Source organism: Neovison vison, chromosome 1 (genome assembly GCF_020171115.1).
Source record: "Neovison vison isolate M4711 chromosome 1, ASM_NN_V1, whole genome shotgun sequence".
NCBI classification, from domain to species: Eukaryota; Metazoa; Chordata; class Mammalia; order Carnivora; family Mustelidae; genus Neogale; species Neogale vison.
In genome coordinates this window covers 101,902,396-101,918,254 of record NC_058091.1, presented here as the reverse complement: position 1 = coordinate 101,918,254, position 15,859 = coordinate 101,902,396, and the positions used below count along the sequence as shown (strand labels likewise).

At 38.4% G+C, this 15,859-nt stretch overlaps 1 protein-coding gene across 4 annotated transcripts in view; it reads left to right on the top strand.

Annotated features, from left to right (window-relative positions):
* The window catches only part of COL21A1 (collagen type XXI alpha 1 chain), a 189,137-nt gene extending 184,151 nt beyond the window's left edge, over nt 1-4,986 (top strand). For 3 of the 4 annotated variants that reach the window (XM_044253129.1, XM_044253121.1, XM_044253148.1), the window contains 5 exons: nt 219-365; nt 455-509; nt 1,003-1,203; nt 1,970-2,047; nt 3,715-4,986. In XM_044253129.1, the coding sequence (XP_044109064.1) occupies nt 219-365; nt 455-509; nt 1,003-1,203; nt 1,970-2,047; nt 3,715-3,902 (669 nt within the window). In that variant the 3' untranslated portion in view covers nt 3,903-4,986. The remainder of the gene's footprint in view (nt 1-218; nt 366-454; nt 510-1,002; nt 1,204-1,969; nt 2,048-3,714) is intronic. The other variant, XM_044253138.1, reaches the window with a different exon arrangement.
* Nucleotides 4,987-15,859: the final 10,873 nt, after the last annotated feature.

The window sequence follows — 15,859 nt, the reverse complement described above, 5'->3', positions numbered from 1 at the left end:
CAATACGCTCAATGAAGAGAGGATATTTGTGGAGTTGGGTGGATGGGTGGATGGGTGGATGAGTAGGCCTTGAATATGACATGAAGTTTCCTTGTATAATGTACATTATATATACATGTATGTATATAGTCATATGCATATCTGTAAGGAAGTCTTTGATGCAATTTTGCCTTCCGAAACATTTAAATAGAACTTTTAAGGATTTCTTCTGATTTTAGAGAGGTGAAAAGGGAGAGCCTGGTGTCAGAGGTGCCACGGGACCAAAAGGAGAGTCTGGGGTGGACGGCCTAATGGGGCCTGTGGGTCCCCAGGGGCAGCGTGGGGAAGCAGGTCCTCAGGGACCTCCAGGACTGGATGGGAAGCCCGTATGTATTCTGCTTCTTCCTTAGTTCTTGCATTTTCATTGCTTTTTACTTGGTATGTACATGTTATAACCCCTAATAATTTGATGCAGGGGAGGGAATTTTCAGAACAGTATATTCGACAAGTTTGCACCGATGTATTAAGAGGTAAGTCTCAAACAAATTTTAATAACTTTAAAATTACTAAAGTGATACAGATTCTTGGTAGAAATTATGAAAGACATAAGATAAGAAAATAAAGGACATTTGTAAATCCCTGTTTTTGTCTAGGTGAGTATGTTTATGAAGATGAAAGTTATATGTACTCTTTTGTAATCTTTTTAATAAAGAAGTTTATCATTATTTCACCATGAATTAAATTTTCTTTTCTGACATAACTCTGAAAACTTAATTCATAAATACAGATGTCTATAATTTACCAGTTTCTTTTTTGGGGTTTGCTTTCACTTTTCCTTCCTATTTTAAGCAATTGCTACAAAAAAATGATGACACAGACCAATGAGTATCTACAGAGTTAAATTCCTAGAAGCAAAATTATTGGTCAACAGATTGTCATATGTATGTTATAAAAAATGAGTAAGATGTTACTAATACTCATTTTCCATTTAAATATAAGGGGTGGGACTTCTTTGTTTTTAAGCTCAGCTACCAGTCTTACTTCAGAGTGGAAGAATTCAAAGTTGTGATCATTGCCAGTCTCAACACGGTTCCCCTGGCATTCCTGGACCGCCTGGTCCCATAGGCCCAGAGGGTCCTCGAGGATTTCCTGGTTTGCCGGGACGAGATGGCATTCCTGGGTTAGTGGGTGCTCCTGGACGTCCAGGTGCCAGAGGATTAAAAGGTACTTCAACTTTATGTGCATAAACAAATGATAAAAAAGGGTATGTTTTGTGTTCATCCTCTAAATTGATTTAATAGGCATGGGTTCATCTTTGTTTTTAGGATGACAAAAAGCTATTGTATACCTAAGTCTTTAAATAATTTGTCAACTAGTTAAAAAGCAAGTTTTCTATTATCTTAAAGCAATACTCTAAACTAAAGCAAGGTTGAAGTCTGAAGCTTGTGAAATGACAAATTAGAAAAAGTTGACATTGTACTTAGAGATTTGGCCTGAGTTTTTAATAAGAAGGTCTTTAAGTAGTCACAGACACTATTTCCTTTGTTTTGACATCAGTAACTTCTGTTACCTTATTGGAAAGGTTTTTTCCTCTTATAGGAAAAATTAACTTACTAATGGCCCACAACTTACTTCTCTTTGAATGTTTATATGAATGTCATTTGATAATACTTTCCTTTTTATTTCCTATTATATGAACAATTTAGATGTTCAATCACAGTGATAAATTAACTGTAATTAACAGAAAGGGCTAATAATCCCAAATCATTTTCCTTTTTAATATTTAATCCTTGTTACATCTTTCTAGATCAGTGATAATTTTGGAAATTTTTCCTTCAAAAATTCTGTTTCCCATGAGAAATAATAATTGGCAAGCTATTTTAAAAGATTTTTCTTTCAATGTGTGTATTAACAAATTTGAAAGAAATAATCTAGGAGGAAGTGATTTTAGAGGAAAAGTAAGCATGTTCCCGTCTTTGACACTCTGCAGGTCTACCAGGAAGAAATGGGGCAAAGGGGAACCAAGGGTTTGGGTACCCCGGAGATCAAGGTCCTCCTGGTCCCCCAGGTAAGACTTGCTATATGCTCATAAGTGTACTGCACATTTGGCTTTAAGATAATCACCAACCTATGTCAAAAAAATTGAAAATCAAGACATTTGTTTACTTTTTTGAATGAATCACATTCAACACATTGAGCTCTAATTCCTAGGCTTTTCTTCCTCTGTCATATTCACGACTCACTTGGGATTTTCTCATGTTTTTCGTTTGGCAAGCCTTAGAAGACGACTCTGTAGAGTAGTTTTTTACTGGTCTTAGTCACCCATGTTTATCTGGTGTATATCACTGTTCCATCTTTATGATTCTCAAGGAAGCAATGTAACTGAAACAGTGGACTCCTTAAGTCACTCTCTGCTACTGTGTGATTTAACTTGGTGACGCCTCCATTTCCTCATTTGTGAAATGGTGGTGAGATGGTACGTGCATCATGACATTGGAAAATAACCTGAGTTAATACTTGCAGTGTGTTTGGGATAGTGCATAACAATCATATTTTCAATTAAATGTGTACTATTATTTTCAGAGACTTTATTTATTTGAGAGAGAGAGATAGAAGTTGAGCGAGCAGACTCCCCGGTGAGAAAGGAGCCTGATGCAGGGCTTGATTGCATGAGCCTGAAATCATGACCTGAGCCAAAGTCAGACGTTCAAATGACTGAGCCATCCAGATGGCCCCTGTTATCATTCTAGATGTTATTACCTCAAGAAGCTTTTGGGTGGGTCAAAGGATTCAACAGTCTTTGTGTAAAATACTTGGAAGTATATCCACAGCTGTAGTTAGTGTTAAATAAATGTTTCTGAGTAGTAGCTGCAGGAAAGTACCTCAGACTCCTCTGCTCCATTTCAAAAGCTGAATTATTTTGTTCTTTTGAGTCAACTTTTTATTTTATTTTATATATATATTTTTAAAAGATTTTATTTAATTACTTGAGAGAGAGAGAGCGCACATGAGCACACGGGATTCAGGGGGCCAAGGGAGAAGCAGACTGTCCGCAGAGCAGGGACCCTGGGATCATGACCTGAGCTGAAGGAAGCCGCTTAACCACTGAGCCACCCAGGCACCCGGAGTCATCAACTTCTTAGAAGGCCAAAACCCTAGTTAACTCTCCTTCCTTTGAGCATGCTCATTGAACTAATTCTGCAGTGGTTCACAAATGAGAGGTGTAACACCTTTGTGTGTCTGTTGATCACAGCTTTTGCATGGTAATGAGTGTATTTAGTGTATTTAAATGTGGAAACTTAGAAATGTGTCTAATGGAAATAGTCATTTCACTGCAAATACGGCACAAAAGTGACATCAGTAAAGTTTTAGCCTACTGATATATTCACTTGCTAATTTATAATAATATTGGCAGAAGATACGCTGGAAGGAAGAAATGGGTTTGGGCAACCCACCAATTGAAATGTTAGAATGTTAGCTCTGTGTCTCAATCAGCAGCATGATTGCTGTATTAATATAGCTTAGCCCAGTTTTTTCAAAATTGCTGATTATTTTTGGATAGTCCTTTCCCCATGGAAGGTATACAGGGTTAGCAAAAGAGTCCCTCCTCTTCTCACATATGTGCAAATATGTAAAACTTAAAAAATTTTTTTTCGGTTTAAGTTTCTTACAGAATCAGCTCTGTCATCAAAAACCAAACTCCTCTGTTCATATATTGCTCATGTCCCACCTTAGGTCCAGAGGGTCCTCCTGGAATAAGCAAAGAAGGTCCTCCAGGAGACCCAGGTCTCCCAGGCAAAGATGGAGATCATGGAAAACCCGGAATCCAAGGCCAACCAGGACCCCCCGGCATCTGCGATCCATCACTATGTTTTAGTGTAATTGTCGGAAGAGACCCATTTAGAAAAGGACCAAACTATTAGTGTCTGATGCCTCATTCAGCAACTTAGGCATGGTGCTTTTCTCTTATGGTCTTTTGCATCTCAGGAAGATAACAACAGTAATCCCTTGAAAGAAACTAAAGTACCTCGGTGTTTTTATTATTTTTTTTCTTAAGGAAAACTATATAAAAGGTCACATATACTGATTTTAAAGGCTATGCAGTAATTCAGAGCCTTTAGATTAGTAGCATTAACTAAATCTCAAGGGTTTCTTGTAAGTCCATTTATTTTAATCAAAGTTGAATATTAAAAAACCACCATTGCCTGTTAGCCAGTCAATTTCAGTCACTGTGAAATATTTCACATTCAGCTTCCATGCAGCAGAGTAATTGAGTTCAATTTCATGTCTGTGTGAATTTCATGTTTCATATTTCCTAGCACATGCTTGTCCATTAGCCAAAACACGTGTCTGGGGTCGCTGGAAAGAACATTGGGCTGATACTCAGCTAAGACAGACCATGTTGCCACACCAGTCATTTACTGCAGTGTCTGTGCTTACTGGGGAGGGACAGTGGACTGACTGGTGGGCATTCAGGGTTTTGAATATCACCTCTGAATGAGGCGAATGTGTTTCTTAAGTACACTTGCAAATCCTTGAATTATGCTAAGAAAGAGTATTGATTACATTGGGCATGGACAAAATTGTTAAAAACATGTTAAAAACATGTCAGAAAAAAGTTTCATTGTACCTGGTCAGTGTGTTCCAAGGAAATGCAGTTTTTGGGATTCTAAAAAGACTTCATTCTTCACATTTGCTTAGTAATTGGAACGTCTGTTGTATGCCTTCATTTTCCATTTCACTTATTTTATGTGTATGTTCCTATATGTTAACTTTCATTTGTAGCAAAGCTAATGGGAATAAATGCTCTAGTTGAAAGGGAAGGTAACTCTACAGCTCCTAGTATGTCTTGATATTTTTAGCAGACTTTTTAAAATATTATGGACAGTCTTTGTGTACTGTACTTACTGCTTTTGTAAGGAACATATTTGAGATATTTCATTCTAATCGTGCTCTATATTTTGTTACATGCTTGTTATTCAAAGTATAATAAAGTTTTGTACAGGCCTGTTTGCAGTGGTTTCTTTTTTATACATAATTTTAACTGAGAGTTGAGTATAGTGTGATGTCCCATGGTCATTTATTCAATAGATATACTTTATTGAGTTATTTACTTTATTCTTTATGAACTTGTTCACCTGAAATAAGAACTTAGAAATTCAGTTGTTGGGCTACTCACATAAAGAGGGACAGAACCTGCTTCCTGGCCCAGGAATGGTTGTTGATCAGTGTTCAGCTTAACTGACATGTCATTCTACCACTCTGGTGAGGACCTCAGGGGAGACTGATGTTCATAACGTTCAGTAGCAGAGTTAATGCAAGGCTTGTTTTGTGTTGTTTTTGCTTTTGTTGTTGAAGTAGAGTTGACACCCAGTGTTCCATTAGTTTCAGGTGTACAACATCATGATTCAGCAGGTCTATATGTTATGCTGTGCTCACCAGAAGGGGGGCTCCCATTGGTCACCCTATGATGCTACTACAGTACTATTGGCTATGTTCCCTATGCTGAGCCTTTAATCGGCGTGACTTACTCATTCCATAACTGGAAGCCTGGATCTCCTACTCTCCTTCACCCATTCTTCCCATCCTCCCATCAATCTCCCCTCTAGCAACTATCAGCTTGTTCTCTGTAATTATGGGTATGTTTCTGCTTTCTGTTTGTTTTTTAGATGCCACACGTAAGTGAAACCATATGATTTGTTGTTCTCTGTCTGTTCTCTGTCTGTTCACTTAGCATAATATGCTCTAGGCCCATCCATGTTGTTGCAGATGACAAGCTTTCATTCTTTTCTTTTTCATGGCTGGGTAATATTCCATTGTATATACGTACACCACAACTTCTTGATCCCTTCATTTGTCAGCTGATGTTTGGGCTGCTTCCATAATTTTGTCATTGTAAAAAATGCTGCAGTAAACATAGGGGTGCATATGTCTTTTTGAATTAGTGTTTTTGTTTTTCTTGGGTGAATATCCAATACTGAAATCATTGGATCATACAGTATTTCTATTTTTAATTTTTTGAGGAATCTTCATACTATTTTGTACAATGGCTGCACGAGTATACATTCCCACCAACAGTATACAGGGTTACCTTTCTCCGCATTCTTGCCAACACATATTTTTTGTTTGTTTGTTTGTATTGGTTTGGTTTTTTAACTTTTATGTTCCAGCCATAGCATAAGGCTGGTTTTGTTGTTCTGTCTCCAGCAAAGCCCTGGGTATCTGCTTACGCCTAACCCCCAGCTAATTATGGCAGTATCTGTTAAGACAGTGGTAAAGGAGTGGAACAGGGTAGTAAATATCACCATTTATTCAACCACTATGTGGCCATTAAGTGGCAGGTAGGGTGCCAAGGATAAAATGGTAATATAGTGGCACTTTCTGGCCTGAGGTTGCTCTTGTGTAATGAGGTGCAGGTAAGTAAACAGGTAATTCCAACATAGTCATTCTAAGAAAGTAGAAAATGCTATGGACTACATTGTGTATCTCCTAAATTCATATGTAGAAGCCCTAACTCCCCTGTGACCATATTTGGAAACAGAGTTTATGGGTGGCAATGCAGGTTAAATGAGGTCATAAGGGTAGGGTACTAATCCTATAGGACCGATGGCCTTATAAGAAGAACATGAGGGAAATCTCTCTCTTTCTACATGCATACAGGAAGGGTCCTGGGAGCACACAGAGATAGGATGACCGTCAACCAGCCAGGAAGGAAGCCCACCTTGATCTCGGACTTCCAGTCTCCAGAATTGTGAGAAAATCACTTTTTGTTGTTTAAGCCTGCCAGTCTTATGCTGCCATAACAAAATAGTATTTTGTTATTTGCTGCCCAAGCTCATAGGAAAGAGGTGAGGGTAGGGAAAACTTCTCTAAAGCAAGCAAAGATTAGAAACTGAGATTTGAAAGGCTAGGAGGCATTAGCATAGGGAATTTGGGTAAATTGGAAGGGGAGGTGAACCATGAGAGACTATGGACTCTGAAAAACAATCTGAGGGGTTTGAAGTGGCGGCGGGGTGGGAGGTTGGGGTACCAGGTGGTGGGTATTATAGAGGGCACGGCTTGCATGGAGCACTGGGTGTGGTGAAAAAATAATGAATACTGTTTTTCTGAAAATAAATAAATTGGAAAAAAAAAGATAATGAAAACAAGCAAAGGCTTCGGGAGTTAGAAAAACATGGAGAATTCTGAGAGTAAAACCTGTGAAAAATAAACCATGTTACTTTTATTATCCTTCTTTAATATTGCAAGGTGAAATATTTCTGTAATATATCATGGTATATGTTTTGTCCTAATGTATTTATCCCTTGGACAAATTTGAGATTAACTGTTTTACACTGACTTTCACAAATGAGCAGGTGAATGAGTTTGTTCTGCATTGTAATGGTGTGTCAGCACCATGTTACAGGCAAAGCCCTTTTATTGTCGTTACAGGAGCATGGCTTCTGTAGTGGGTTTGCCTGGGTTCAAACCCCCCACCTTCGTTTTCCAGTGAGTCTTCAGAAAATTTATCTAGTTCTTCATGTCAAGATTTCTTCATATGTTAAATGGGGAATATTAATAGTACTTACCTAATAGTAAGAAATGAGTATTTTGAGGATTAAAAGAGATGAAATGAAAAATTACTTCATGGAATAAAGTCTGCTAATTTACCAGAACCATACAAATAATGTGAGGTTAGCAATCTTTTGATGAAATTTTAGCTAGTCAAATTGTATCTGTGTAACTCAGACTGTTAAAACTGATTAATCTGCCTCGTTGCAATTCAGAATGAAACTTTCAGTCTGAAGGGTAAAAATAATTCTCAGTAAAAGCTGTCCACCAGATTTTGGCCATCTTGGTCAAAAATGTAAAGTGGGAACAATTGAGGGGAAAACCCTAACAAACCCTGGGGGGTTATAGTTTTGGGGTGTTTTATCTGTATTTTATTAACTCTGTATTTTTATGAGCTCTTTTTTCCCTAGTTCTTAGAACTTCACCAGGTAATTATTTAATTTTCATCATGAGGAAATTTTTAATTGAGGTGGAACTGAAAAAAAAAAATCATTCTTTAATCCCCAGTAGAGGGCAGCAAAATACATATATCTGCTCGTACAGAACCAAGCCATGATAAACAATCACTGCATATATTTAGCATGAAATTTTTCTCAGTTTTGCAAGCTTAGTTAGATTTATATCCTCAAAACTATGATTCCAAAGAAGAAAAAAATTATAACATTTTTGTAAATTGAACTCCTAAACCAGTTAATGAAGCTCTTTATATCCGATGTATTGCTTATCTGTTTTATCTTTGTATGATACAGGTCATTTAATTAAAGTGCTCTGGCTTGGAGCTTTGATTATAACTTTAGTCTGATAACTCTGTTGTCAAAGGAGAGGCTTGAAGCTCAGACTTGGTATTTCTCAGTTACAGATCTGGCCAACTGGCTGGTGTTTTAGCTTTTTTGTGCCCAGGGCAGACAGAAAGCTGCCCTTAGCACTATCTAGAGTTTACAGGTGAGTAAACCACACATCCCAAAATCCTGGAACAGTAGATTTTATAAAATGTCAGCACAAGAGATGATCAGTACTGTGGCTAAAGCATTAAGAGCCTACTCTCCAAGGACTGTGGGACATGATGGGGAGCACAAAGGGGAAACTTCAATTAAAAGTTTGTCCAATTAAAAGTAACTTTGGGGTGGCTGGGTGATGGACATTGGGGAGGGTATGTGCTATGGGGAGTGCTGTGAATTGTGTTATACTGATGATTCACAGACCTGTATCCCTGAAACAAATAATACATTATACATTAATTTTAAAAAAAAAAGTAAGGGAAAAGACCAGAATAAGCCCATAATTTAGTTAAATTGAGCTGTAAATGTTTCTCCAGAATGTCTCAACAAAACCTTATCTTAAAAGGTATGTAGAAAAATTGTATCTTGCTTCAAGGAACACATTTGAAATAAAGAACATCGCTGTTTCTATTCACTAAATTATTTTTGGGTTCCGCCTTTCTAAAAGTAGGTTTTCACAAAAGAAATTTGAATAAGCAGACTTTAAAAGTCCCATATTGGTGTCCTAGATGAAAAGGACCCTTTGAAATCGCTGACTGGAGGATCCTATCCAGAGAACTGAAACACAGTGATAGTGTTTTTCCATCATGTCCCCAGTTTGGTTAACATTTCAAAATAATATGAAAAATATTAAATTTGAAAAGTGTCTATGGATCTTACAAAGTGAAATTCAAAGTGAAATTTTGAAATAAGGCATTTTGACAACAAAAAAGGTAGAGTCCTGTGACATGTGATATTGGACGGATCTGGATAATTACCCTGAATTTGTTTTCTTATCTCTGAAACAAAGGGTTTAGATTACTGTGTTTTTTCGACCTGGGCTGTACATCACAATCACCTAGGCAACTTTAAAAAAGTTTCCTTACTTTGGCTTTATGGAGAGATTCTGGTGTAATTGGTTTGTCTTCCAAGCAGAGGCAGGAGATGTACAGAGGCCTGGGGCCAGAATAGAAGTAATTCTCTATTTGTGGGTTTTAGAAGGCTGATGGTAGAAGCTGGCAAAAGATAAAGGTGCAGATATTGGGAATGGGAAAAAGGATGGAGAGGGAAGGAGAAGATACTACAGTGTCTTACAGGATTTTAAGGATGAAATAGCGGGAAGAGATTTGCATTGCAGAAGGATCCCTCTAACAGGAGTGAGAGTGGATGAAACCAGGCAGGACTGGAAGTGGAGAAGCTAATTAAATGCCAACACCATGGCACTGAGGATAAAGGTGAAGATAAAAGAGGATAAGACAGAAGCAGAGGGGATGGGAAAATAAAAGGCCATTAATTTATTCTACAGTAATCGCAGATAACTTCCAGAATGCACCCAGTAACACCAGGAAAGTGAGGTCTTTCTGGTACAGTGCGAGTGAGGGTATGAACCAAACTTTCCAGACTTCCACTTGGCTGTTGACATAGGCCAAGCTTGTGTGTAGGGCTCGAGCTGCATCTTGTAGGGGCCTCTCTTGCAAACGTTGGCAGGGTTAGCATGAGAACCATGGTCTAGAATGTGAATGGAAAAGTATTTGTTTCAGGCTTCCACTGGGGCAAAACATGCCAGCCTGTTTCTGATACTGGCTCTGATTGTGACAAGAAGTCTCCACACTTATGTGTTATTCACACCAGCCTTTCACCGACAACGGGTGTAAAAACTCTGTTTTTCTTTTCTCTCTGATACCTCAGGATTCCAGAAAAGATGACTTGTGCTGTGACCCTTTAGGAACATCTGATGTTGTAACTGCTGTGGCATTGGTCATCTGCACTAGTGTAGGAACGTAATAGGTAAGCTTTTCATTTGTTATAACATGGTATCTACTGGTTTGACATAATTTCAAATCCATGTGTTGATGACAAAGACCAAAAGAAAATGCAGTTGATTTTACAAGTAAAGTTTTGATGAAGTAGACTGGGTCAGGGTGTTTCATCTCATCTGTTGTCATTGATAAGCATTCAGGAGTTCAGTTGCTGAGGGCCCCACTGGGGTTTACCAATAAAAAACATATGAAGGTACAACTGTGGCCAAGGGACTTGTAGACTATAAAAAGTGTTTGTGAGGACTTCCTGAGAGCATTTAGTCCAGGCAAGGTGACCGCTGATCTAAATAGTTCACCCAAGAGCTTGGGGCCATTAGCTACCACTGCAGTAAAGATGACTGTCTTAGTAGTGCAGAAAACCATAGAGCACTTCTTTTGCCCATCAACACTGTCGTCATCATTGCCCAGCAATGTGCTCTAGCAACAGGGGACTTTTACTCTGCCCATCTATACTGGTGCCATCATTCCCTAGCAATGTGCTCTAGTAATTTTTTGAGGTGACAGATGCACATAAGTTCTGGTTGGCTAAGCCGGCTCACTCAAGCACTAACTCCTACAAGGGTAGACCTCAACTAAATGTAGGCTTTATTCTTTTCACCTCCCCTTACGTGGGACAACAGTGCCATTAACCTGTCATTGGTTTGAAGTCGGTTATTTCTTCATTGGCTCTTGAAGGGACATTACCCTATATGCTATGGGCTGTGGAATTTCTGCAGTGAACTTGTGTTAAATAAACTGCTGGCAAAGACAAACTCAGTCTCAGAATTAATTTGCTGCCCCAAAGCAAAACATGTGGATGCTAAGGTAGAGGGGCCTATTTGATGAGGAGCTGAAAGTCTGTGAAATAGATGTCATCTTGTCTGGAAATGCTCCATAAATCAACATAGCTGATTAGATAAAATGTTGTACTTCAGTGTCCCCAGGTCATCTGCAGTCAGCCTAAATTCTAGAAGGAAACACCTTGCAGAGAAAAAGCCCTGAAACCAGAAATGGGAAATGGAAGTTTTTAGAGCCAAATCCCAGCAATTGTTAATGATTGCCTGGAGGAAAGCAAAATCTAATTTAGATGTGATTTTCCTTGCCTTCAGCTGAAGTGGTAAGGTCAAGGGAGTTGGGGAGTAGAAAGAAAGGAGTATCTGAGCATGTGGGTTGGATTTAGAGGGAAATCAATTTGAAACCGTGGTTTTTTGTTTTTTGTTTTTCCATCTCTGACCTCTCTTAGGGACTTTTCAGAAACAGACTTGAATTCTGTAAACTTGAATAATACCTTTATTAATCTTAGAATTAACTGTATGAACTATGAATTTTATACTTTCTACATATTAAACGCAGGTGCAGATTTTTCGCAGTTACATAGGATTTAGAACAGTAAGGACTCAGTCCTAAATCCTTCTGTCTCCAAAGACAAGGCCATGTTCCATCATATTGTCCACTCCTATGAGAATTAAAAACTAAATAAATTGTTAGAAGTGTTTTACTCACCTGTTTATTTTAACTGATTTCCCCTATTCGCCTCATGATGAATTTAGTGGTAACAGAAATAGTTAAAATAAAATTTATCTCTGTATTTCCTTACAAATTATTAAAAAGAGGCAGAGACTGGGCAGATCTTCGGTGTGTTAAAAGGTAAACTGAGGCATAGTAAAAATGATAAGACTTGAACAAAAATAGGTTGTAATCTGTAACTAACTGAAAGTTGTTAGCAGTTCTCCACTGGGCAGGAGCTGGGGGAAGACTTATAGACAGAGGTGGAAGCAAAGCAAGAAAAATATCTAAATGGCTGTAGCTGACCCAGGTGTGTTATTTGGGAAAGGTTAGTTGGCTCTTTGTGACTGGTTGTCCTTAGGTTTCAATTTCTTAATCTTGAGGCATTTCACTTTTAGATTTTGGTTTGCTTATGAGGGCTATGAAACCAATGTATATCTCAATCTAATGGTCTCTTTGTCTAATTAATTTAACAGTGGCTAACCCATAAGGCTCCTAATGGAAACTTCTTTCTCTGGCCATATTTCAAACAAATATTTCCATATCCAGAGATTAAGAAATGAATTTAATAACTCAGTCTAAATAACAAATGAAAAAGTGATAGAAATTAAGAAAATCAGGAATATTAGATGTAATTAAAAATGCTGTCAGAAATATATTCCCTTTTCCCAGGACTCATTACATTTTGTAATAGAAATAACTTATTGGACAGTTGAGTGTTTGAGGATTGCTCAGAGCTTTGGGAAAAACAAAAACAAAAAAAAGGGATTGGTCCTTATACTACTGAGACACAATATGGCAGGGGTAGTGCGTGGCTCAGTGGGAAGAGCGTATTCTCTCAGGTAGTTTGGGAAAGGATCAACCATAGCCAAGGAGTGTTTACTTCAAATTATTCAAGTTATTCAGAAAGGAACAGCGAGGACACAGAATGTTAGTGATTGGGGCTGAGATGGCCTTGCCATGGAGAATAGGTTTTCATCACAGCAGTGGGTGCACATGTATTCATAGGACGAACCCCTTTATACCACATTAAGTGAAAAGATTGAAAGATAGTTAATATTCCCTCATGTTGTGTTTCTGTGTGGGTCCAGGGAAACAAAAGGTTTAGTTAAGAAGAAATTGGGAGGGACGCCTGGGTGGCTCAGGCAGTTAAGCGGCTGCCTTGGGCTCAGGTCATGATCCCAGGGTCCTGGGATTGAGTCCTGCATTGAGCTGCCTGCTTAGCAAGGAGCCTGCTTTCCACTCTGCTTGCTGCTCCCCCTGCTTGTGCTCACTCTCTCTCTCTCTCTCTCTCTCTGACAAATAAATAAATAAAATCTTCTAAAAAATGAAGAGACTAGAAAAGGGTAAAGAACAGAGTATAATGCTGAGGGATTGCTTTGATCACACATCTTGTGAGTTAACGTACCATTTTTAGATGCAAAATGTTAATGCTAATTAGCATTTTTTATGCAAATGAGGAATGCAGAAGAGAAAGGAAGTCCATGGTTAAAGATGGTGTTTGTGAGGATAAAAGGAAAGAATGGTAAGAACCGAGCAGACTTTTTTAAAAATTTATTTTCTTTAAAATTTCAGAAACAACTAAGATTCTTTCATCTACCTGTCCAGGGATCTCTTTGATATTAATATATTTATCTCCATTTAAGAAAAGTTTTCCTTTTTAAAAGATTCTCTGAACCTAAGTATCAGCAGCTGTCCTGGTTTTCATTTAATTAACAAACACTCCTTCACACCTTACCAAGAAATGGGAGATGGCAGGGGTGAGGGGGTGGGAGGAATGCAGGGTGCCTGGCTAGCTCAGTCAGTTAGGCTTCTGCCTTCAGCTCAGGTCATGGTCCTGAGATCGAGCCCTATGTCAGGCTCCCTGTTTAGCTGAGAGCCTGCTTCCCCTCTCCCTTTGCCCCTCTCCCCTGCTCCTGCTTTCATTCTCTCTCTCTCTCTCTCTTTCTCTCAAGTAAATAAATAAAATATTAAAAAAAAGAGTTGGGAAGTGGGAAGATTTTTTCAAGTCTTCATAAGAATAAGTTGTATCCATGTAGGAAAAAGGGAAGGAAAAAAAGACATTTGACTCTGATGAATTTTATGCCACATCATACCATGATTCCATTGTTCATTTTAAAGCAAACTAGTTAAAATTTTAGAGGCATTAGCTCACATAAGGAATGATCACTGTCTCCAATAACACCCACAGAGTAAAGACGAATGCTATTGTCTGTCTCCATGAAATGTTAATGTCCCCAGGCATGTTTTAGAGTTCTGGAAGCCAAAAGGGGAAGAAACAGGGATCTGTTGAATTCTTGGGTTCTGTCAAGGACAGTTACATTAGGAAGCCAGAAGAGAGACATTAATAACAACAGCTATCATTGATTCATTGACTTCAAAACATCCATCCTTTAGTATTTATAGCTTCCTTAGGACTAGGTAGGTAATATGATTTTCATTTTTTAAATGAAAATGCTGAGCTTCATATGAGTAGACAGTGATGAATCCAAGATTAAGTCCAGATCTTCCAGGCTCCAAGGCTCATGTTTTCAGTCTGGGTATAACTAAAGTGTGTTCTCTATATAGTCCGTGTTGCAATGCAATATTTCGTTGATGACTGGAGGCCATCTAATATTCTACAACAGTGTTTGTCTGGCACAGGTTTGCACAGCTTTACACAGGTTTGCGCAGCTCGTTCTGTTGGAAGATGTTGCACTGCTTTTACTCTGTCCTTTGGACTGTCATTTGCAGGTTTCTTTCAGAGTGACTGTCCTAGGTCAATTTTGTGACCTCTCCCAGGTGTTCCACTAATATTCTGTGCATTTCCTCATGGTGGCATGTTTGTTTTTAACCTTGTTTTGCTACTTTTCTTTGTCACTCTCCCCCATGAGTATGTGGGCTTGTTAAAGGCAAGCTTCCCACACTGTTTCAAAATATGTTTTCAAGTACACCTCTTGCCAAGGCTTGATTTGAAATTCTTTTTGAACCATATTTGCTAGTATCACGATCATATAAGGAAGGGTAATGGTGGCATCTAGAAAACTAGAATGTTGGTGAGTTGAGTAAAATTCTTAAAAGAGTATCTGGGACACACTACTCCATAACTACTGGTTATCATTATTAGAACTTTCTGATGATTGGCTTACTCTTTTAAACTTCTGCAGTGATGACAAGGAAAACACAGGGGAACCAGGAACTTCTTTTGCTGCACAGGTTTTGGACAGAAATGTGATTTCCTGGCTGTGTGGTCTTGAATCTAGTCATGATTAGCACCAGCAATCTCATCTTTGAAATGAGAAGGACAATGAGATCTCAGAGGTTTGTTTTTATTTTTTTATTTTTATTTTTTTTAAAGATTTTATTTATTTATTTGACAGAGAGAGATCACAAGTAGATGGAGAGGCAGGCAGAGAGAGAGAGAGAGGGAAGCAGGCTCCCTGCTGAGCAGAGAGCCCAATGTGGGACTCGCCAGGACCCCGAGATCATGACCTGAGCCGAAGGCAGCGGCTTAACCCACTGAGCCACCCAGGTGCCCCTCAGAGGTTTGTTTTTAAATGTGATCATTAACTTTAAAATACCCAGCAAGTACCCAACACCTCGTAGGCACCCTGTAGAGGTGAGCTGCCACTATGATTACCGGCGAGGCTGGTGTTCTCAGGCTAGCTACTACCTTGTTGTGTGTGGTTAATCACCACAAAGTACTAATAAATTTGGCCCATGTAGACAGTTGCCAGATCTCACCTCAAACTTTGATCCTAAATCTTTTTCTAGTCTTTTATATTAGGAGAATATTATTAGAGGTTATATTAGAATTAGTGAAGCCTCTTCATTGGAATAGCCTACCATCTTTTTCTTGAATAAATTCATCTGACTAAGATACTGTGTAATCAGGCCTCATTTTTGCAGAGAATTGCAACTAACTGAATTTTCAGGACTTTTTAAGGTATCCTTTGTAAATTATTGCTCCTGTTTCATCTACTCATGCATTAAATTCAATCACTGACTAACTCTTTGAAAGGAAATGAAAGTATTTACATTCTTCTGTGATTCTGGCAAAACTGACTT